This window comes from Fusarium fujikuroi, chromosome FFUJ_chr07, assembly GCF_900079805.1.
Source record: "Fusarium fujikuroi IMI 58289 draft genome, chromosome FFUJ_chr07".
In the NCBI taxonomy this organism is placed as follows: domain Eukaryota; kingdom Fungi; phylum Ascomycota; class Sordariomycetes; order Hypocreales; family Nectriaceae; genus Fusarium; species Fusarium fujikuroi.
This window is the reverse complement of record NC_036628.1, coordinates 558,086-580,954: the sequence shown is the minus strand read 5'-3', so window position 1 is coordinate 580,954 and position 22,869 is coordinate 558,086. Positions and strand designations below refer to the sequence as shown.

General features: G+C 49.4%; 8 protein-coding genes; 3 read left to right on the top strand and 5 right to left on the bottom strand.

Moving 5' to 3' along the window:
• Window positions 1-83: 83 nt before the first annotated feature.
• On the bottom strand, window positions 84-2,372 carry FFUJ_08933 (uncharacterized protein; the record flags this gene model as incomplete). The annotated part of the gene is made up of 1 exon (XM_023580311.1): window positions 84-2,372. The coding sequence occupies one exon, from the start codon at window positions 2,370-2,372 to the stop codon at window positions 84-86; it is 2,289 nt and encodes a 762-aa protein (XP_023433110.1).
• Window positions 2,373-4,604: 2,232 nt separating this feature from the next.
• On the top strand, window positions 4,605-5,396 carry FFUJ_08934 (probable ubiquitin thiolesterase L3; the record flags this gene model as incomplete). XM_023580310.1 has 2 exons in its annotated part: window positions 4,605-4,980; window positions 5,026-5,396. The coding sequence occupies 2 exons, from the start codon at window positions 4,605-4,607 to the stop codon at window positions 5,394-5,396; spliced, it is 747 nt and encodes a 248-aa protein (XP_023433109.1).
• A 273-nt stretch (window positions 5,397-5,669) lies between these two features.
• Window positions 5,670-7,855, top strand: FFUJ_08935 (probable ubiquitin thiolesterase L3; the record flags this gene model as incomplete). XM_023580309.1 has 4 exons in its annotated part: window positions 5,670-5,673; window positions 5,720-5,914; window positions 5,958-6,633; window positions 6,679-7,855. 4 exons carry the CDS (start codon window positions 5,670-5,672, stop codon window positions 7,853-7,855), a joined length of 2,052 nt encoding a protein of 683 aa, XP_023433981.1.
• Window positions 7,856-8,101: 246 nt separating this feature from the next.
• On the bottom strand, window positions 8,102-12,731 carry FFUJ_08936 (Sms-3-like endoribonuclease dicer family protein; the record flags this gene model as incomplete). XM_023580308.1 has 4 exons in its annotated part: window positions 8,102-9,679; window positions 9,722-11,263; window positions 11,307-12,379; window positions 12,422-12,731. The coding sequence occupies 4 exons, from the start codon at window positions 12,729-12,731 to the stop codon at window positions 8,102-8,104; spliced, it is 4,503 nt and encodes a 1,500-aa protein (XP_023433108.1).
• A 2,139-nt stretch (window positions 12,732-14,870) lies between these two features.
• Window positions 14,871-15,881, top strand: FFUJ_08937 (uncharacterized protein; the record flags this gene model as incomplete). The annotated part of the gene is made up of 1 exon (XM_023580307.1): window positions 14,871-15,881. One exon carries the CDS (start codon window positions 14,871-14,873, stop codon window positions 15,879-15,881), a length of 1,011 nt encoding a protein of 336 aa, XP_023433107.1.
• Window positions 15,882-16,233: 352 nt separating this feature from the next.
• Window positions 16,234-17,799, bottom strand: FFUJ_08938 (uncharacterized protein; the record flags this gene model as incomplete). XM_023580306.1 has 2 exons in its annotated part: window positions 16,234-16,769; window positions 16,812-17,799. The coding sequence occupies 2 exons, from the start codon at window positions 17,797-17,799 to the stop codon at window positions 16,234-16,236; spliced, it is 1,524 nt and encodes a 507-aa protein (XP_023433106.1).
• Window positions 17,800-18,914: 1,115 nt separating this feature from the next.
• On the bottom strand, window positions 18,915-19,868 carry FFUJ_08939 (related to protein tyrosine phosphatase; the record flags this gene model as incomplete). Its single annotated transcript, XM_023580304.1, has 1 exon — window positions 18,915-19,868. The coding sequence occupies one exon, from the start codon at window positions 19,866-19,868 to the stop codon at window positions 18,915-18,917; it is 954 nt and encodes a 317-aa protein (XP_023433105.1).
• Window positions 19,869-20,518: 650 nt separating this feature from the next.
• FFUJ_08940 (related to ATP dependent RNA helicase) lies at window positions 20,519-22,851 on the bottom strand (the record flags this gene model as incomplete). XM_023580303.1 has 2 exons in its annotated part: window positions 20,519-22,624; window positions 22,672-22,851. The coding sequence occupies 2 exons, from the start codon at window positions 22,849-22,851 to the stop codon at window positions 20,519-20,521; spliced, it is 2,286 nt and encodes a 761-aa protein (XP_023433104.1).
• Between the last annotated feature and the right edge of the window lie 18 nt (window positions 22,852-22,869).

The window sequence follows — 22,869 nt, the reverse complement described above, 5'->3', positions numbered from 1 at the left end:
ATACCAACGCCCAAATCATCATTACAAAAGAAATCCATCGTATCGTAGTTACCCCTATCCAAACTCCATGCTTCATATCTTCATTAATCCTCTACATCCGCCGCACACCCCTCATCATCAACCCTCTGCTGCTGCTGCTGCTTCTTCCTCATCTCCATCGCCTTGCGCAGTTTAATAGCAGTCTGTATATCGACCTTTGCATCATCCGCTTCCGTAAGACCATACTGATCCCACCCTATCTCATGAAGATCAATACCCAAATCTGCGAGGGACACAAAACCCGGTGCAACAGGGGCATCGCTCTCCCAGAATGAATCGGAGTCTGGGTCTTCAGAGGTAGAAACTTGGCGCGTTCGACGAGGTGTTGTTGTGCGGCTGCGGGATTGACGGGCGCGGCGGGGTGTGGATTTGTTGCTTCGTGTGCGAGGTCGTTGGGGACTCTTTGGGCTTTTTGGTGTTTTGGGACGTTTGGAGACTGGTGCAGAGGGGATTATGGGGATTGGGGGTGGTGAGGTGGGAGCTTTGAGGATGGGGAGGGGTTCGTATATGCCTGGGAGACCGTCGCCTGACATGCCGTAGTTGTCCTTCATAAGGAGTCCTTCGCCGTCGCGACGCTTCTCTTTCCATGCGACGAAGGAGTCTATCGAGTCTTCGCTTGCATCGGAGAGGTATAGATCCATGTCGTGATCGGCTGTCATGGGATGGCCGAGATGTTGCTCGATGTCCATCCTTGATGGAACAAGTGTCTCGGCGGAATAGTCATCCCCCGGTGAGTTATGCTGAGTGTGCTCATGCTCTGGACGCATCTTGATTGATGGTGGTAGAGATGCATCGATAGATGTGCTGGGCGTATGATGACCAACGGGATACTGGATGCTTGAGAAACCAGATGACTGTGTTGTAGGAGTGATGCTTGCCTGTGAGTTGACATTAAGAGAAGATGTCCGCACAGGAATGTGTTCGTTTATATCGTCTAGACGTTGGTTTCGCAGAGCAACGCTGGCCATGGTGCGAGATCGAGGAAATGGTTTGTCGATTGATGAAGAGCTCGATGGGCGTGAAGGCTGTGACAGTTCGCTTCGGGGATAAGATGAGAGCGTTGATCCTCCGTGATATGACTCTGGACGAGGATGATGGACATCGTTCCGTTCATATCGGTAGTTTGGTTCAAGATATACACTTGCTCGCTTGTCTGGTCTGAATTGCGCTGGGATAATCGGACACGGCGCAGCTTCATCAAACGCCTCGTCAACCGTATCAATCTCAGCACGACCGAAACTTCTTCCTCGGCTTCGACCTTCGCTTGTCTTTGGTCGAGATCTTTGAACTGGCGGTGGTGAAGATGAAGTCTCATATGTTAAGCCGCTGGATAGTGAAGGATGGAGACTCATCGGCCTAGGTTTGCGAGGTTGAGGTTCGGTTTCTGATGGAGAAGCAAAAGCGTTGAAGGACCTTCTTCGATCCCGCATCGATAACGTTCCTGGGTTGAGGTTCGATTGTGACTCTCGTCGATTCGACTTGCCTGATCTTAGCAGATCATTACCAATTGAACCAGAGAATGACCTCCATGCTGATGAACTCGACGGTCTTGACCAAGCCTCCCGTATCGTCCCCAAATCACCATGCGGAACACCCGGCGCAGGCGCAGCATCATCCTCTTCTTCTTCGTACTCAAACGACTGCAACTCCCTCCCCCCAGAAAGCCGATAAAAGGCTTGAGCAGCAGCACTATTAAGGTTCACGCCATTCTCGCCAATATTCCTCTCCGCAACGTCCTCCCCATACTCCCTCGCCCCCGAAGCGGCCACCCGCGATCTAAAGTTGGAAGGCCGGAATTCCCCCTGCGCATCGAGAATGTCTATAAACGAATTCCGCTTATCATGTGCTGAATCTGTTGAGCTCTCGCGCCGATGGTGTGTCGGGATTGATGGTACGGGCGGTGGTCGTTCGCGACCTCGTGTTGGTCGCTCTGGAACACTCCACGCTGAATTGGAGCTTCTTATGCTTCGCGAGAGGGAGAGAGGGCGGGATGAGAGACTGTTTGCTTGGTTTGGAGCTGTTGTTGGGCGGGAGGGAGATGGGCCTCTGAATCGGGGGACCATGGGAGGTGGCGCGGCTGGATCTTGTGATAGCGTTGATAATTGGGCTTGGCTGCGTTTTCTGGCTGCTCGTTGCAGCTGATCCAATACATTTGGTCCATTTCCAGCGACTGGGTATGTTCCTGGTGCTGTTAGAGGGACTCGTATAACATGTCTGCGAGGGAGGTTACCTTGAATTGGTGGGATTGAAGCCACAGTCGAATTGTACGCTTGACCCTTCAGCGAAGCCCTGTTGCTATTCTTCCGCGCAAAGATATTGCTAAAAAAGCCCATGATGAAATCGCCTTACCCTGCCATGTGGCAGGTCGGCATCAAAAAGATAATCGCAATGATTTGAGAGACCCTAAGTGAAAGGGGACACCTCAGCGCTTTTAAAGATGAGATGTTCGCATTCCGATCAGAAATGAAAAAGGGTACGCGCAATCGGGGCGCCAAATGAAAAGGAAAACCAGGCGCTTATAAGAACAGTACAGTAGGTACCGTATTAATCAAAACGGCCCAAGCGAAAACGTGAGACTAATGCAAGCCCCGTGAATTGGAACCTGTTTTCTGTTCTTGTGCCGTGTGGCTTTAGAGTTTAGGAGGATGTGGTGGGAAGGTCTGGTCTATTTGTTTTATTCCTCGCTGTTTGGTTTGGTTTGAGAAGCTTCTTTGGAAGGAAAAGGTACATACATATCATGCTTGGGCTAGTCTAGTCTAGTCTAGTCTAAAACAGACAAGACGCGGGACAGGGGGTGATGACGCCAGCGAACGAGAGGAAGGGATCCATGCAACCATGTTTGGAGGTGGAGGGTGCTAGCGGAGAGTGACAGGCCACGATGGATCTGAGAGAGTTGGAGAGTCAAAGAGTGAGGGGGCAGGGGGATGAGGGATGTTGTGTCTTGGTCATGAATGAAGAGAATGCCTTGACGTGGAAATGCCTCTCCACCAACTCAGACATTCCACTCACAAAACCTGAGACATCCTCACTTCTTTGCAGAGTAGATCGTCAGCGGGAGAGTGGCCGATTATCCCCCAGGATCAACCACACTCAGGCCCAATTCAGGTCAGGCCAGGGGGCGTCTGACTTGCATCACCCCTGAACCTGAGCCGAACTCTGTATCCCTGGACCAGCCTGGACCGATATGGACGGATGCAGGGACCACTATTCTTCCCACTCAGGGGCTTCACAAGTGTCACGGAAAATATCACCAACAAATGAAATGCAAACATGATGAACACTTTAGAAAAGAAGGCTTGGTCAACTGCCATCTGGGGCTTAACCGACTGACGCCATCAAAACGGCCTCCGAATAAAGAAGTGATAGACCAAGAGAACGATGCTCAAACGAGAAGCTGTGTGCTTACCTGATACACAGCCTGAAGTAAACGCGAGCACCAATCGAGTCATGGCTGCAAGCGATCAAAAGGAGAGGGGAGGATAGGCGAACTCACTGATCCCAACGCGAATAATTACGCTGTAGTATCGCATTGTCCGAGACAGAATGTCGGCATCCGAGTCATTGGGTCGATTATCACAATAGCCTTGTCCACGTTGCAGTTGAGAGTCCCACGGTAACATTCTACGGACACGGGGGACGGGCCGCTGCTGGTTTTTTGAGTTTGATGATGCTCGTCTATTAAATTGCCGTGTTCCCTGTGTATATGCGTTGTGTTTTTTGTTTGTGGCAGATACTACCTGTTTGTAATCTCAATCATGGACTTGTTAGTAACTTTAGTGCGAGCCCGGTTCCGCGCGTTGGGGCCAATCTGTGATGATTTATCTGTGCACACGGGACAAACCCTTTATCAACGAGCTCAAAAGATGTGATACAAGTCACTAGTTAATTTGATCGTGTCACGATGTTCATGTCGTTTCAATTATGTTTCTATATGCCTGGATTGTTATAGCAGGAGGGTTACATATCACTTTGCTTTTTACTTGCAGACCCATGTCACTATAGATCGTTTCGGATCTGTTTCTCGCGTTGAGGTGACACAATCAAACTAGCAGAGACTAAATATGGCAGCGCTGATCAAGAGACTAGGAAAATATTGGGAGAATGAGATCTGCAGTCAAAACTGATAATTGTCTCTGTCTTTAATGGGATTGGACGGACTAAAATGTCATTAAATGAGTGCGAGATAAACTCGTTTGTTTGGTGACGGTTACCCTAGATCTTGGCAACAAACGGAGCGTGCTCATCGATGACGTTCTATAATGCCTGACATTATGGTTGAAAGGGTTCTATAGGAATTGCTTCTCTTGGTAGTTCTGAAACTGTTTGTATGGGTGATTTATGCATAATTCAAACGATAGCGCAGTGTTGTTGCAGCTGTAGCCAGAAATGTTTGTATGCCGAGGATACAGGCTGTAGGGCTAGAAGGCGTTCAGGCGACGTCATCAGTAAAACCACCCCGCCAACTCGACGTGGGGCATTTCTTCCCTCCATCATCAGCAGCTTAACAATCACCAACCCATCTCAACACCATCACAACCTCACATCCCACACCAACAACCGCCAAAATGTCTTCAACAACAGACCCCAACCCCTCCGACTCCCGCCCGGCCTTCATCCCCCTCGAAGCCAACCCCGAGCTCATGACAACCCTCATCCACAAACTCGGCGTCTCAAACGCCCTCGCAATGCACGACGTCTACTCCCTCACCGACCCAGACCTGCTCGCCTTCATACCCCGCCCCGCGCTCGCCCTGCTGCTCGTGTTCCCCGTTAGCGCCGTGTACGAGAGCCACCGCATGGCTGAGGATAGTCTGGCCGATGAGTACAAGGGCAAGGGGGATACCGAGCCGGTGCTCTGGTGGCCGCAGACAATTAGGAACGCCTGTGGACTGATGGGCTTGCTGCATGCTGTCTGCAATGGAAATGCTAGAAGTTTCATCGGTACGTTTTGCACTTCGGGGCGTGGATGGGGCTAATATTTGGCAGAGGAGGATTCTACGCTCGATGTGCTGATCAAAAAGAGTATCCCTCTTGATCCCCACGGCCGCGCAAAAGTCCTCGAAACAACACCTGATCTCGCAACAGCGCATAAAGAAGCCGCTTCACAAGGCGACACGCCCGCGCCCGCAGCAGAAGACGATGTGGAGCTACACTACGTATGCTTCGCCAAGGGCACAGACGGTGGACTGTGGGAACTCGACGGACGACGAAAAGGACCTATTCGACGCGGCGACCTAGAAGACAACGAGGATGTGTTGAGTCCAAAGGGCTTGGCGCTGGGTGCGCTGAAGTTTTTGGAGAGGGAGGGTGGTGATTTGAGGTTTAGTGCTGTTGCGCTTGCTGGGTCTATGGACTAGGATTGATACCCAAGAGGCTGGATTAGATTTGGGTGAGATTGAATAGTACAGTTCAATCTTTTCACCTTTAAAGCAATGTATCGTTGTTGAGCTAAGAGCTGAGGGGCTGGAGTAATTTAGCGTAGTTATTTTGAGAAGCTGAAGAACAAGGCAGATTCATGAAGCCACGTCTAATCTCAGCTCCCCACTCCAAGGCAGCGACTTTAACGACGTATAAAACAGCAAATTCATTCAATTTCTGGTCATCTTCAACTCAATTCAATCATAAGCATCATGCGTAAGTCTCGGCAAGACATAGGTTTATTAAACGCTTACAAGTACAGGTATCGCACGTTGGCTCTTGGGTGGAGGCCGCGAACATGTCGGCCTCATTCTAGGCAATGACGCATCTGGCAAAACAACATTTCTATACAGACTCAAGTTCGGGGAAGCTGTACAGGCCCTTCCAACAATTGGCTTTAACGTCGAGACTATCGACCATCCCGATGGAGAGAAAGTCACCCTCTGGGACGTTGGAGGTAAAACACCCTCTCTGGCCTCCAACCTTCACTAACAGGCTAGGCTGCGATGCTATCCGCCCTCTTATACGACACTACATGACCCAAGATCGCTTCCTAATCTTCATCCAAAGCTGCACCGACACAGACCCCGATCGCGTTGAGTTCTCACTCGAGTATCTCCGCATGGGGATGAACATGATGCTTGAATACGGAGCAAAACACGTGTTTATCATCTTCAACAAACAAGATCTCCTCTCAGACGAAGAACGACCAAAAACCGTAAAAGATTTGAAAACCAAGATTGAAGCTGAGATCAAACCATACGCTGATAAGCTCGATATCAAGATCTTGGATACTCCTGGCCTAAGTGCCCTTTGGGGCTGTCAGGCGTATAACGTCATGGATGAGATACGAAAGACCCTAACACCGAAGAATGCAGCGAATGACACAAAGGCTGAGATCGAGCTGAGGGAGAAGGGGCCGAGTGAAGAGGAGCTTCGCAATAAGATCAGAACGGCTAATGCTGAGAGTGCCAATGCAAGCACCTTCTGGAAGTCGTTTCTAGATGGGACTTTGGAGGCGTGGGATCACTACACTCATCTCAGAGCAGGCTTCTTCGTCATGCATGATTGTTTTGGACGAGGCTTGGGACTCTTGGAGTGTGCTGATGAATTCATGAAGCATTTGAATCGCCTGCGGGAGGGAATCCCTGAGAGGTTCCGCAACACAGCGCACAAGTAAGTCACCCATCCACTCCCTATCGCCAATAACTAACTCTTTAGAACAATGACCATATTCTGGCTTCACCAGATCCAAGTCGCTGCAATAGAATACCAAGCACACTCACTCGACAAGTTCCCCTCGCGAGAGGACTATGCCGACATCGTCTTCTCAGCGCCTCATCTCATGAACTCAGGCCTCTGGAGAACATACTACTCCAAGGACCTATTGTTCTCGCAACTAGCTAGGAATAACTATAGTCTTCCGGATTTACAGCCTCTTCCTACGATTAAGCAGGTCACTTCTGCGCCTTTGCAAGAGAAAGTCACAAACTATGTTGATCGACTGCCCCGGTTTGCGTTCTCGGTAGTTCAAAAGACTCTCTCGTCGAAGCTTAGACGGGGAGGGGTTGTCAAACAGGCCCTTGAAGCACTACAGTCTTCGACGATGCGGTTGAGAGCTTCGGATTCTTCGGTTCCTCCGTATTCAGAGACACAGGCGTATTTCTGGATTCAGATCATCCACGCTTATACCCGCTCTTTGGAGGTTGAATCGTCCCAAAGCCAATTCACCACTTACGAGGCGTTCAAATCCCTCTTCGGCATCAACGGTGATGAATGGAAAGAGTATTACTCCCAGTCAACATGGGAGAGCATCGCTGCTCGAATGACATTCGTCAACCCCGACAAGAAACCCCTCCCCAATATCTTCAACCTACCCTCACAAGCAAGAAAAGACCTCGCTATCTCACAAATGATAAACGCCACAAACCACCGCTCAGCAAACACAGACCTCCCACCATCCGAAGATCTAGACTTCCTAGCATCCATCCTCATCGACGAAGCAAAACTCATCCCCGAGTCTGAACTCAACGTCGCCAGCCACGCGAGCCTCATAACCTTCCTATTCAACCGTCTAACACAAAAGACAAAATCTGCCGCTACGAGCACAAAGCGCGGTGATGCTTCGCTCGCGTCGTCGACGGCGCTGGAGATTGCGAAGTGGACGGGTTTGACGCAGGCGATGTTCTGGGTGCAGCAGATCCAGGTTGCGCTTGCTGGGCGGAAGGATATGAGTTTTGAGGAGTTTATTAAAGGGAATTCGGTTTTGGCGTTTGAGGAGCTGCCGTTTGTGTATTATTCGCCGCAGCTGTGGGGGAGTGTTGAGGCGAGGGATGGGTATGTTATGCCTGATAGACGGAGGCTTTCTAGTATTGTAACCGGGAAAGTCAGGCAGTGATGAATGGGTACATTATAAAGTCAGAAGAGATTTAGTTGTTTAAGAGTTCTTGGATATGGGATATGCTATCGTGTCTGGAGTCAAGGTGAAGCTAGCTCAGTCATGTCTGTCTCAACCATACACTTGAAGGACCAGGAACCATCAAGGCAACGCTTTTAATTGCTCTATGATCTTTGTCTACGCTTCTAACGCTGTAAAACGCTTCATATATAAACAAATGTCCTCAACTCTACTGCCGACTTCAGCTCAAACAGCTGTTCCATGATCAACCTCAACATCCCCCCCTCCAAGCTGACAGTCACACCCCAAAAACCTCTTGGCCGCCTCAACATCCTCACCAAACGAACCAAGTATCTTTAGCGCCTTCTCCGCAGCACGCTGCTTGGAGTATCGTCCACTCTCAGATGTGTCATCCGCGATGACCTTTTGATGCACCATAAACACAGCGCACATTTCCGTATCTTTCAGCGCCGCCATGCCTTGGTCAGCACTGCATGGTACAGCTTCTGCGCTGATGCGCCAGTTTGTACAATCGAATTCCTGATGCATCTTCTTGGACAGAAAAGTGACTGGGTGTTTGTTCGCAAAGGTATCGTAGAGCTTCATATCTTGAAAGTATGGCTGGATGAACTTGGTGAAGAAATTCTCGACGACCGAAAATTTGTACTTTGAATCGACAAACATGGCTCCAACAAGAGCTTCAACCAAATCGGCGTAGACTTTTGGTGCCGAATCTACTTTGAGCCAGAAGTTTTGGCGCATGGGAGTTCCATCTTCCTTTGCCTCTTTACGGGCATTCTCTTCAGCAACCTCAAGTTCCACGACATAATCGCGAATCTGACTAAGGAGGCTTGATGTACTCGAAAGTAGATGTTTGTGCAGACCAAGCTTAACGCAGAGACAGCCAAGAAACTGATTCGATACCATGGCCATCTTGTGTTCCGTCAGCCACTGAGGGTCTGCCCTGGGGAAGTTTTGATACAGATAATCAACGATAGCCATGTCGAGGAGTGAGTCGCCCAGAAACTCGAGGCGCTGGTAATCTGGTACAGACTCATACGGCCATGATGGGTGTTTAAATGCGCTCTGTACAAGTTGTGCAGACTTGAAGCGGTATCCTGTCGCTTGTGCCACCTTTTGTACAAGGCTGCGTTGAGAGGCGGATGCATTACCTTCCTGCCACTCAGGAACCTTGTAGGCTTTATAGTAGTCCTTGAATGCCTTCATCCTGTGATTCTTCGACTTGGTCATTCGCGTCACGGCTTTGACAGCCAGATCCATGTTGCTGTCCTTGCTTGTGAGATATGCCGCTCCAATGAGAGCCTCGCACACATCCGCAATCGTCTTGTCAGCCAGGTTATGCTTCGTTGAAGTTTTCGGTGCCTTTCCTTTCTTGAGCGGAAGATCGGGATACCACGTTCGTCTGTCGAATGCCTTGGATCGAATGAACTCTTGTAGTTTGCGATCAACCGCATGATTGAAGAGGTTTTGGTTGCAAATGAGAAGCATGCGCTCAACGTGGTATTTGCACTCATTTCCATCAGGCATGAGCGTGTAGATTGAGATCGTGGTTGCCATCTTCAAGAAGCAGTCACCGAGGAACTCCAATCGTTCATAGTTGTCGCCCATGCCAGTTTGGAAATTAACTTGTTCTGCATCATGGTCCCCAGAGTTGTCGCTGTCTTTGGTCATCGCCTCTAGTGCGAGTTCCGGTGGAATCTCAAGGCCAAGAAGATTGCATGCATCCAAGACAATCAGAACGGAATCTATTCGGTGAATGATTGCTGGAAATGCCATGGCCATAGAGACCACGTCAATGGGTAGCTGCAAAAATTAGAAAAGCTTCGAGGCTGGGATCCGACTTACAGGAGACACGTGGAGAGGTTCCAGAATGATAAAACACTCCATGTTGACCTTCTCGTCAACCTCAAACTCATCCAAAAGGTTTCGACGTAGCGAAAACAACTCCGCCTTGACTACAGGCTGATCATCCCGCCACTTCACCTTTTGGCGAGTTTTATGATATAGACTGTTGCTGTATTGCATGATTGTCGGTTCCACAAACCTATAAGCTCGGCTTCTTGATTCGGGGACACCCTCGGGTGTGGGATCGGATGGCCTCTTCGTTTTGTCGATACCTTTGATGACAAGCTTACGTCCTCCATCATATGGATCAGTCACAAGCTTGTTGACGAAGAAGTCTTCTGGCTCATTCTCCCATTCCAGTACCTCGTTCTCCCTCACAATATTGATAACATCCCAGTCAATATGCGATCGAGTATCCGACTGAGGATTTTCGGCGCAAGGTGCGAGGAGGTATGGGTATTGGTCGGACGTGGTATCGTATTCTTTGCTGAACACATCAGCGAATACACGATGTGTGAACTTGGTCAATCCGTCCGCTTCTTCGGGGTCGAGTTGAAGAGCCTCCTGCATAGGTGTCAATTCGGCGATAGAAGAATGTCCATTACCGAAGAATAGAGGAACACCTGGCAGTTTCGGCATTGGCTTGCGCGAGAGAAGTATCAACGACCTTCCGGCCACAGCCTTACTAAGGGCACCCCCGTCCTTGATGGTGATTGCAGTCGCAAAGCATTCAGTCCACTCTCCTCGCTCAGCCCAAATCTCTGGCCGTAATCGCATGTCGTAGTCAGCCTTCTTGTTTGAACTCACAGCGAGCCGTGCGTTTCGCATAGCGTGGACCTTTTTCTTGAATGTCGGCTGAAGATTGCCGTCGACATGTTTGTCTCTGATCAGGATCTTGCAGGCTTCGAATGCTGCAGAGCACTTGGCCATCAATTTGCTACGCTGTTGCGTACCCTTGACAAAATTGACTGGAGACTGGGATGGCATTATCACGTCAGCCAGGTATCGATCGCCAACCTTTTGTACCTGATATTCAACTTTGGCGTAGCTATCAGTTGACAAGTGAGAAGCAAATCTGGCCAGGATTTCGAGACTGGCGGGAAATGTAAGGCGTGCGCCTGTCGAGGGTATCTCGTATACTTGATGCTGCATGCGCTCAACCATCATCTCCATGTCCTCGTCTATCAAATCATCATGAAGTTTTCGGTCAGCTGAAAGAGAGAGACAAAACTTCTCCAGGGCTTGTGAATCCCTCAATGCTTGTTTCGCACTTCGAATATGTGTCAAATTGCCCTGCTCCATCATAGTGATGTATCGAGAGCGTGCCTGTCGAGCGCGTCCTTTGGATTGCAAATATTGGATGACGGAGTTGTAGAGATCGAAACGAATGACAAGGTCGCAATCTGGAACATCGATGCCCTCTTCTGCAACCGGTGTTGTAAAAAGGCAGTTTGTGTTGCCGCGCTTGAATTCGTGGAGAGCCAGGACTTGGTCTCGAAATGACATGGTGCCGAAGCTCGAATTGATGGATTGACAGCCGACCTGCAATTGTTAGCAAAGTAAATTAGGAAAGGCTACCACTCACCATGTATGCAGCAGACATTCCTGGGATCCTCATGAAAGGTTGGCTATAGAGATCAGAAAGCAAACGGGCTGTATATCTCTTCTCAACAAAAACAATGCAACGTTTGGTGCCGTCCGTTGTGAAAGCGTGCACCAAGATCTCGTGGAGACTTTTGACTTTGGCGGAGAGACCATCAGCTTTTGGGTCGACAGCACCAAACTTGTGAGCCCGAACAATTTCTTGAACACGCCGGACAGCCTCTGTCGCTTGGTCTGCTCTCGTTACTGCAATGTCTCCGATAAATTCCCGACTAGTTCTGGCTGCGAGCCGTTCAGTCTCGAGATCTGTCATTGCAAGCTCCCAATAACGGTCCGCGCACCAAGTGCCGAGGACTGACGAGGCTTCTTTTGTGAATTCGAGCGACAACTTGAACTGTTCGTTGCGAGAGACCAAGGCAAAGATCTGGTCCCACAGGTGCGTCTTTGTATCATCAGGAGCGTCAAGCCTGCTGTAGTTGACAGTTTCTTCGGTTTGCTTCTTTCGGTGCATGGTTTCCATCAGCACCTCATCTGAAATCGTGGCAATCTGGCTGTCAAGAGACTTCTCAAGCTCCAAGGCCGTGTCTTTCACGTCCCTAGTTCGCGCGTCCACCGGCGAAGCAGTCATTCCCAGTATGCGAGGCTTTTCGCCTTCGTGTTTGTAATAATACCCGTCCATGATACGAGCGTACGGGTGCTTCTTCTTCGTGTGGTGTGCTTCATCGAAGATGAGGAGGTTTATTCGGGACATGGTGATGAAGCCGCAAGTCAGGCAGTCGAGGAGAATCTGGGCAGTGCAGACTACCACCATGTTTTCGCCAAACTTCTCATCCCAGTATTCTTTGGTTTTCGTCATGCCTTTCATATGGCCCACGAACTTGGTGACTGGGTGGGCTCCGAGGTTGCAACTGAGGACTGCATGTTGCTGAACACAGAGGGCGACCTTTTCTACTAGGAAAAAGGCGACTTTCTTGGGCTTTCCGATGGCTCGAGCTTCCAACTCCTGTTCGAGGTGATGTCGTAGCAGCAAGGCCGAGATGAGTGTTTTGCCGGTACCTGGGCTGTCAGCAAACCTCCAGATGGGTGGCGGAAACATACCTGTAGGCAATACCACGAGGAGATTTCTCTCTTTAGCGCGCTCAAACAGTTCGATCTGGTATTCTCGAGGCGAAGCGATGATCTTGTGGCCCTCGTACTGGTTCATGAGTTGGGCGAGGGACTGCTTGCTAGGATCGCTGAAAGGAACGGCACTCCGCGCGGCATCTCTCTGTGTCTTTTCTATGTGCGCCTGTAGAGCAGCCTGGTCTCGGAGCTTCTTTTCCGTAATCTTTCGAGGCTTTGACGGGTTCACGATCAGGCGATATCGATCGTCCTCGTCATCAGTGTCGATGTACCCGTGGTCCGACATGTTGAGGAGTAGATTATTTACTGCTGAAGCGCAAAGATACAGATGCTGTAAACATTCGCATAGCGAGAGCAATAAAGGAATAGAATAGGCCCTTTATACTGATGATTACGGTGGGAAAATGAGAGAATGGGAGACAAGGAAATGATTGTCGGGGTGGCAGGTGCCTTGAGGTGGAGGCTACTGAGGGATGTTGTTTGGGCGGATTCTTGCATTGGTGTAACAGCAAGAGGCTGCAACAATCTCAATCACGGGTCACACCATTCTCGTTTCTATTAATCTCTAACTAGCAACAATCCTAGAGTAGACACCAGGCAAACAAAAACAAGAAGTACACAGACACTATTTCGCAGTATCAATCACTCTAAGCACAACTCAAGTATCGCGATCGTTCTAAGCAGCTTTATGAGGGTATCGAGTAGGTTTGGTACCGAATGCGGGTGCCACATTTATACAGGCTTCATGGCGTTCATCGTTGAGCCGCATGTCAACTACACTCCATGTAATACGAGAACCATGGCCGAGATATCTCGCTGCAAATCATCTCAACTTCCCCCAATTTCTTCACACCATTTCCTCGGAATGTCTACAAGGCCTCATTCGACTGTGCTTCTGGTCTCTAGGTACGTACCATTCGCCTTCTCCAGGCACCGCTGCCTGAGGCCTGATCAGCCAAGGTTAAGGTTAAAATCGCATGTGTTGAGCAAGCCAATTGTTCATGGAGAATCCATGGTCTCAAGGAAGCCCGTCGAACCATCTCGTGGTCCCTAATGTGCTCAAACCAAAATGATTTTCAATTCAACAGGAAATTTCAGACCATGCGGTGCATTCTGTCTGACACTGACCTCGCAGACTTGCGTCCCTAGGGGCGTGGTAATGGTGAACTAGGCGATGACACAATGAAGGTTCAGCAGCGCAAAAGTCCAATTCGTTTGGAAAACTAGACAGGAAGCTTATAGTACTTCAAACCCAAATAAACAGCCCTGATTCGTTGCCCCAGCCTTGAGCTTATAGCGGAATGTTTCAGATGTCAATGCCTAGGTTTTCTCAATATCACGACTGCAGCTGAACCACACCTCGGTGGTGCCTCACTTAATGGCCTGTTGAATTGACCTCTGTCGATTTATTCTGCTTTCCGTTCACTTCCACAAGACTTTGGTATGTTTCCACGTGGTACTGTACTTCTGTAGATCTTTTTTTCGCATCAATGCCCGTGTTCTATCAAATGAATTACTGATGGAAGGCACTCACCTCTGTGATCTTCAAGGGGGGTTAAAGCCTGCCATCATTGGCACATGAGCCTCATACAAGAGACTCTTTGCCCTGTGTTTGACTCATTTTCTTACTTTTCTTGATGTAAGAGATTTCAGCACAGAGTATATCCCAAAATCAAATAACTCACTCACGTAGCCTCTCTCTGCCCCATTCGCTCTTATGGCTCAAGGCAAGGGCTTGAGGCGTCTCAGTACCAATGTACTATCAGAAGACACCTCCATACATTCGGCTATGCCAGCTCTGCCCTCTTGGTACTTCTGTTGGTGACTCAATCGTAGAGTTCAACTCAAGAGTTTTCAGCTTGAACGAAGAGAAGATAATCTTCACTTGCCTCCCCTCATACTTGGCTTCACAGTCTCTGCTTCATTCGCCCTTACGGCTCGAGGCAAAAGCTTTGCGTGCATAAATCTTTTATTAGCTTTCACACACTCCCCCAATGTACTGCTTCTATCAGTGACTCAACCAGAGAGTTTTCAGCTTGGATGGTTCTTGGGTGTCCAGCCTCATGCTGGTGACCCCCATGTCCGTGCTCTTCGCCCTTCTCACCAGGAGAATTCTGTGTGAATGGTTGCCTTCATCTTTTTGAAGGTTAACAGTAGCATCATAAATTCTGCCGTCCAATGTGCTTTCATCTTTACCAGCAGTGCTTAATGAACAGCCTTACAGTCGGAAACACTATCTTAGGGCTACACCTGAATGATTTTGTCCCAAAGACTATAAACATCCCCCTTCTCGGCAGCCTCTTCTTCTTCTCTGTTCGTATCTTCAAGTTCATCTCTCCTCTCAATACTCTTCCACAAATCACTTTTATACTAACAAGTATATTAATACTTGAACAACTTCTATTCTCTCTTCTTATCTTCAAAGATGTCGACATCCTCTTCGCCCTTGGACCTCGAGCAGGACAGTCAGCCTCCCCAGGCTGTCCAAGAGTATCTTGCTCAGGACACAGAGCAAGATCACGCCGCTTCGTGTTCTCCGCCTCCTGAGGATCGAGAGCTCTGGGGTACACCCCCATCCACTCCCCTCTCCCCTTCCTCTTCCCCTTCCTCTTCCCCTTCCTCTTCCCCCTCCCCCAACGTCAATGGCAACAAGCCCTTGGCTCTTCCCGCTGTTGCTCCTTCGGCTGCGGCAGAAACTGTCTTCCCCAAGGAAGACAACACAATGCCGCAGCCCCAGGAGTCTCAGTTCGACCCAGCCGCGGCCGCCAACGAGGCCCTCAACAGCGTGTCTCTTGAACTTGAGGAGGCATCCAAGCCCAAGCAGTCCCGGGCTGCTGCCAAGAGGGAGCCCAGGCAGTCCCGGGCTGCCGTCAAGAGGGACACAGCCCCCAAGCGTGTCTCCAAGCGCGCCGCCAAGCCGCCAAAGCTGCTCACTCCAAACAAGCTGATGCAGCAAATGGACAAAGAGAGTTTTGGTCTTTTGTTGCCAGTTTGGAGTGCAAAGTGGGCAGCTGATAAGGCTGCGAAAGCTCAGGCGCCTGTTTATGGAGTCCCTGGTCAACCTTACGGCCAGAATCCGTCACAGGCAGCCCCGGGGCTTTATCCTCCAGCCCCGGGCCAATATTCTCAGGCTACTGGTCCCCTGTACCAGCAAACTCCTTCTCTCCCCCCTCCCGCTCCGGCGTTTCCTCCGGCTTTCGCTCCCGCTCCCGCTCCCGCCTGGGTTCCGACTCCCTCTCCACATCTCCCTTCCGCTCCCCAGATTCCTTTCCTTCCCCAGGCCCCCAATTACTCTATAGGTCTGGGGATATACAACGGACTGGGCCAGTATCATTCGGCCGCCCCTCAACCTTGGTTAATGCAGCAGCCAGGGTTACCAGATGCGTTTGTGGAACTAGATGAGTTTGACGAACTAGATGAGTTTGTGGAACCTTAGAGGAGATTTGAAAAGTTTAGGAGGAAGACCCTAAATTTAGAAGGGGTTATAAAAGTTAAGCTAAGTTTAGGGGGCTGTTTTGCATTCTTGGGGGAGTTTTCGATGAGTTTAGACCTGTATACCGTCTGGGTCCGGAGTTTTGTTACACAACATATATGGATGACCAATTCATTTCATTTCATTTTTGAACAGAGCTATGTGATCACCAAGTGACGGCCCCCCTGAGTAAAAGCAAAATAGGCCAAATCACTGGCACCCCAAAGTACATAATCCAACTCCCGCTTATCTAACCAGCTGTGAACCATCGCCTCCAATCTAAGCAACATTTCCTCACTGCCAACCTCAACACCCACTAGATCCTCCCCTCACTCTCCCTCTTCTTGAGACTAGCCTTTCTCGGTCTTCCTCGTCCAGCCTTCTTGGGCGTTCTCTTCTTCGGGTTATAATCGCCATCATTCTCTGGCTCGGGGACATCAATCGGCATGGTCATGGGATCAGCTTCTATCTCGCTCTCGATGTCTTGGGATGCCCTGTTCTGTCGTGTAACTGAGTTTGCTGTTGATTTGCTTCCCTTCTTTTTGAGAAAGCCGGACCAGTTGGCGTCGAGCATCTTCCGAAGTTGCTGAGATGGCGTGGAGTCGTCGATAGGGGCTGTTCGGCCTAGGATGGTGGGTGCAGAGTATTGACTGGGTTGGAGTGTTGAACCACTTGCTTGGATGAATGATAAAGGTTCTTCGTCAGGGGCGGGAGTAAAGGCTGGATGCTGTTCTTCTTGTTCCATGTCATGCTCTGGGACCTCTTCCAAATACACCGGCTTCTGGCGCTGATTCATGATGTAGTCGTATCTTGGGTCATTCAGAAACGCATCCTCAAAATGAGATGTCAAAACTGTCTGAGCCTCCAAGCCCCGTCAAGAAAGCCGAGGCGCACCAGGGACCCTTCCAGCTGTTAATGAAGCACTCCCTCCCGCCTCCTGTCTCGCAGACCCCTCTCCATGCTCAACATCACCTCGATGCATAGATCTCCTTCCACCTTCAGGCCCAATAAGCCCACGGACTTGCTTTTGCTTTGCTAGGTAGTGAAACCCTGTAGGACAATACGCTGAGGCTGGCGGGTGCGGTGTTCTTTCTTCCTCTACAAGAGTAGACACTGTTCTTCCTTGCAAATGGGTGTAAGCTTCGTGGTAATATCTCTGAGAGACCATTTGTAAGATGTTTCGCTGATATGGAAGAGGCACTTCACCGAGTGGTCCTGGGATGAGGGACGTCAGGGGGCGGAGTTGAGCATCTTTGGTAGCTTGTTCATCTTGTTGTTCATGGCCTGCAGGCTGTTTTCCTTTATCGCGTGGCTGGTCGTTCTCATTCTTATCTTCAGTTGCATCGTGTGTCGCATCTGAATCGTAGCCGTCATCTTTCATCGTCACGTATTCGTCTGGGGCATCAGCTGGTGGAGGTGCAAGTCTTCTCTTAACAGTACCCAAGAATGGATCTCCCAACTCAGGATACCGGAATGGGCCCGTAGGTTCAGGAGTGGAAAATTGAGCCATGAGTAGCTCGACTTTCTCAGGGTCAAGCCACCCAAGTTCCAACGAACCCAGCATCTGCTGTTTGTCGATAGCATCCTGGAGGATCTCCCACTCTATATCCAGTCGAAGAAAGTCAAGCAAGCCATTCTCTGTATACTCCAAAAACTCTTCAACTACACCAGCGATCTTGAGTCCCTGCAGAAACTCGACGCCTTTTTGTTTGTCTTGGTCTGAAACATTGTCAGTGCAGAGAAAAGGACGATGTTCACGTAGCAGCTCTGCGACAGTCTGTCTCTTCTCAAGAGCATATTCAAGTAGTTCAGCATTAGGTATCTTCTCAATGCTCTCTTGCCAGACCCGCCACTTGTAATATTCGCGGAGGTAAGTCTCCATAAAGTCCTTGACCTGTTGGTTGCTGAGATGCAAGATGAGACTGGTGACTTTTGCGAAGCGGTTATTGTTGCTGAAGACACGGAGGATAATCCACTTCACTCCCCAAGAGAGATCATCCTATTGTCTCTCCTGGGGCTGAAGTGTGGTGGTGTTGAGATGCTCCATCATAGTGGTGTCGAGGTTGAGTATTCAGGATGCGTCGTGAGATTTCCAGGTCGAAAGCAAGCCAGTAATAGAGTGAAGATGAAAAATTCTGAGATCCAAGTATCATTTCTGTAGCATTTTGTGTGAGCGATAAAAGCAAAGTGTGTATCAAGAATGAGTAAGAAGAGGATGAGAAAGAGTTGAGTTGAAGTGTGTGAAAAAGGACGCGAGGATGGTAGACAATCAGGAACCAAATGATAACCGAGACAGATAATTAACAATCATGCGACAATCTATAATCCACGCCTGTTTGTTTGTGAACTCCGATGATTCAAGAACTGGTTGTCTCATCAAGGTCAAATTGTCTGTCACCCACTACCAGGTGTCTACAGCTGCCAGTCACATTTTAACAGTGTAAGTGATCAGCTCATAATATTTCAGTGAGCGACTCGAGATAACAGTTTCTTTCATCTTTTATGAAAGAAGTGATAGCTGCTTTATTTATTACAACAAGGAAAGGAATCTCAGTTAGGCATATAGCCAAACCCTAGACACTATCGGCTTCCAGGTTGATGAAAGAGTACATATAAGCAATTCACTCATGATCATGGCTTCACTAAGCTTTAGCACTCAAACAGTTTATATTCATTCATTTTCTCACAAATGATGCTGCAAAAACTGCGGTTACAGCGCCAAGCCCAAGTGTACATTTCATTCTTCAGTAACTCATTCCAAGTCGAACAACGCACACTTGGACAATATTATGAGATTAAATTCTAGCTCTATAAGCAACACAACCGAGGTCCCCCGGGATCTTTGAGACCATCGAGAAACACAATACAAAACAAACAATCCCATTGCTAAGATGCATCAGATATGAAAATCTGACGTTGCCAATATATATACAGGGTATCTATAACAGACCAAAACGCCATGCTTCTACTCGACCTCGACTCAATCCACCCTCATCTCTATATATCCACAAACGGCGCAAACGATCCACGTCCATTGAATCGATCCTGATCCAGCGCAAACTCCCCCTTGTCATTAGGATCCTCACTCGTGTCCATCATATCGTCAATATGTCGCTTTGTATGTTGAGCGTTTGGAGGCACAGCCTGCTCCATAGCGACTTGCGAGCGCGCCCGTAGAATATCCTCCCAGCACTGCAGCTTCCGCTTGGTGTCCTCGTCGAAAGCGCAGCAGAATCGCTGGATGCTGATGAATTGGACCGCGGTGATCATGTCCTTTCCAAAGACTGCCATGATGTAGGCTGCGGCGATGGCGGCTGATCTGTCGTTGCCCGTCTCGCACGTGAGGAGGACTTTGCCGCGGCGGAATGAGCTTGGATCAACGAGCAGTTCGCCGTTCTTGTTACGGCCCTTGGCTTGGCTGTGATACACGGATAGAAGATGGTCGTTGATCAGCCGGATAATGTCGGGGAACGAACTGATCAGCTTATCGTTGCCCTCCAGATCGATGTATTGGACCTCAATGTTGAGCGTTTTCGCAGCCTTCTCAACACTCATGAGCTTCACCCCCGCCATGCGCGCATCCCTCGCTACCGCAATCATAGTGATGCCCTCCTCCTGCAGCCGCTTGATATCCTTGGCGGTGCTGTTGGGACCAAGGTACAAAAAGTCCACGAGCTTCTGGGCGTCACGTCGCTGCTCGTAGGACCAATCTGCCGCGCGATCTGTAGCAATCTGCTGCATGTTCTGTGTGATGATCTTGACATCGTGGGTCGTCAACTGACTCGAATCGACGTGTTCGTACGATGGGAGGAGGATGGGCGCAGCGGAGACACCGCATTGTCCTGTCGGTGGGATGTGAATGAATGGCGGGCTGGGTGCTCGACGGACGTACGGTGCAGATGGCACGGCGTTGTTGGCGAAGGAGGGGTGCAGACCGCTGGACGACTCCATTTCGATTGTCGTGAAGCACGGTATAACTGTAGAGACGGTTTTGCTGTACAAGAGACTGTCTACAAAGCAATGAGGAGTTGAAATTGAAGCTTGGAGCTAGAGTTGTCAGCGTGAAAGAAAGTGGAGAGCCTCGCTCAGCTGAGATGCCCACTCTAAATAGGCTGCTGACAGGGGTCAGTGCCTTGAATGACGACAAGTGGAGCAGCCCGGGAGCCCTACGGTCCCTGAATTTCGAGATCCAGGAGAGGGGTTCGATTGGCTACAGCTTGGACAAACAATAGCAACCAACAATTAAGGGAGATGATCTGACTCATTGGACAAACGAAATGTCTATTACGAGTAGAGGACAAAGGTGATTCCTAGGCTGCTGCCTGAAATTGCAGGCTACCATTTCAAATTGGCGAATAAAGACTACCTAGCTACCTAAACTCTAAGGTGCCTACACACACTGCATGTCTCAGAAGCATCAGACAAACTTGTTGCACACTCGTCTGAGACATAGGCACGTGCGGAAATTTACCATGGTATTTCATGACGCATCATCTATTGTACAAATGTGGTGATACATTGTTCTAATAATAAAGTACATCCAATCCATCTCTACAGTCCCAATCCAACGCCGTTTATATGCCATGTCATGTACTATACAATCATCCTGACGTCGGAGCAGCTGCCTTCCAGTCCAGCTCATCTCCAACCGGTGTATCATCCGACTCTTGCTCCAGATTCTTGAGATCCGTCTCTCCCAATTCCTCACGCGATGTTGTTGTCTTGCGCGCTTCCTTTCTGTTCCTCGATCGGAAGCCCTTGAGGTCAGTTTCTGTAAAGTCAAGCCTCTCCAGTGTATCGATCAACTTTTCTTCAACGAGGGACCGGACGTGGAATGCTAGCTTCTGATCGCGGAACATGCCGCTGAAACGATAGGATAGCCAGATATACTGGTTGATAGCAGCATGTAGTGATTCAAGTCTGTGAAGATACTCCATCGACGTGCCCTTGAACGCCTTGAAGTCGATATCAAGGTTCTCCAGGGGAATTTCTTTAATCTTGAGAAGTGTGCCGTCTTCGCTGTTAGCGACGATCCTGGCGAGGGCTCGAAGAACAGATATGGCGTTCTGAGCTCGTGTATTCACGGGCAAGTTGGTGAACAAAAGTCGATCATAGATCGTCAGAGGGATGTCCTGGACGTGATCGGCAATCTCCAGCTTATCTGGAGAGATGTGGATTCTGTACTGCTTGCTCACAGACGCTAGCTCTCGAATGCGCATGAGGATGAACGACAGAGGTGTTCCCTTGGGGAAGTATGTTGAGAAGCGCTCGATAGCGGCAGCCGGTGGTGAAATGTACGCAGCCTCGATATCATCGACATTGGCGTCAAAGGCTCGATGGACCGACCTGAGATCTTGGCTGTCCATTGTTGTGACATAGCCAACCTTTTTCTCCTCCCCACTAGCAACGTCGGCATTTGCCCCTGCTTCGGCGGCGTTGCGAACAGTTCGATATCGCCCAGCTCGACCACCAATCTGCTTCAACTCAGGGTACGTGAGCATTCTGTTATGACTTCCGTCAAATTTGGCGACTGCTTCAAGAATAACTCGTCGAATCTCCAGGTTCAGACCCATGCCGATAGCGTCGCTGGCAACAATAAAGTCGTAATCGTTGTCGGGGTCATTGAAGAGCGCTGCTTGCTGAACGCGCACTTCAGGTGGTAAAGATCCGTAAATAATCGCACATCGCCGTCCAGTCTTCTTCTCGATCGTTCGTTTCAAGGCGTGCAAGTTCAGACGACTGAATGCAACAACCGCATCTCCCTTTTCAAGACGACTGTAATCACCATCCAGCGCCTCATCCATGGTTTCCAGAGGACTTAGACGATCATATCGGTGCACGATACACTTATCGCCAATACCTGCGCAAATACTCTGGATCAGACTCACAGTTCGATCCTCACCACAAAGATGAACCTCCTTCGCTTGAACACCCAACAGCGCAGATGTCCAAGCGCTGCCACGATCCGGATCAGCCAGCATCTGAATCTCATCAATGACAGCAACATCGTACCGCTCATTGAAGGGGACCATTTCAACCGTACAGCTCGTGAAGTACGTATCCGTATCTTCCGGCAAACGAACTTCCTCTCCCGTCAACAGCGCACACGGCAATCCCTTGGCCTTGAGTCTCTGATAAACCTCGTTTGCTAGCAAACGCAAAGGCCCCGCATAAACTCCTCGCTTCGAATTCTCCAACGCTTTCAAGGCTCTGTACGTCTTTCCGGAATTTGTCGGTCCAACGTGAACATGGATCGTGCGCTGCATGGCTCTCGTCGCAGGGAACCACTCGTAAGGAAACCGAAAGTCCAAAAGTCGCTTGTGACTCTCCTCCAGGCCCTTTGAGAAGCGCTGTCGAATGAGAAATGATTGAAAAGAGTACTGAATCTCGTTTGTGAGACCCTTGATATCCTTTAAGATGAAAGCGTCGCGGAGATTCCAGAACAGGGGGTTCTTGACTCGATCGGTGATGTTCTGCTCGGCCATGTCGAACGCTGAGTCTAGCACCTTCATAAACATCGAAGCTTGCTGATGAAGCTCATCCTCTCCTACACCCGCAGCAGACACGGCTGATTTGCTAGCATTTTTCATGACATCTTGAAACTTCATCAAAACAGTTGATCGGAACATTCCATGTCGACCACTTGACTTTTTGTCCATGCCGAATCTCATTCTCTTCATATCATTCTTCTCATCAGTTTTGGTCACCTAAGATTGGTAAGTAATGTCTCGAAAATAAGAAAATAAGAACATACCGGCTTCAGAGAAGATTCGGACTTTTTCTCCCCAGTCTTTCTGGCTTCGACCTTGTTCAGTCCATGTTTCCTCTTAGCTGCCAATGGCACTCTTGAAAGTCTTCGTGAAGTTGATATTGTCCTTCTCGTCACCGGAACAATAGGAGCTCGTAAAGCTCCAGCCCGGAGTGAAAAACTCATAATTTGAACACAAAGAGT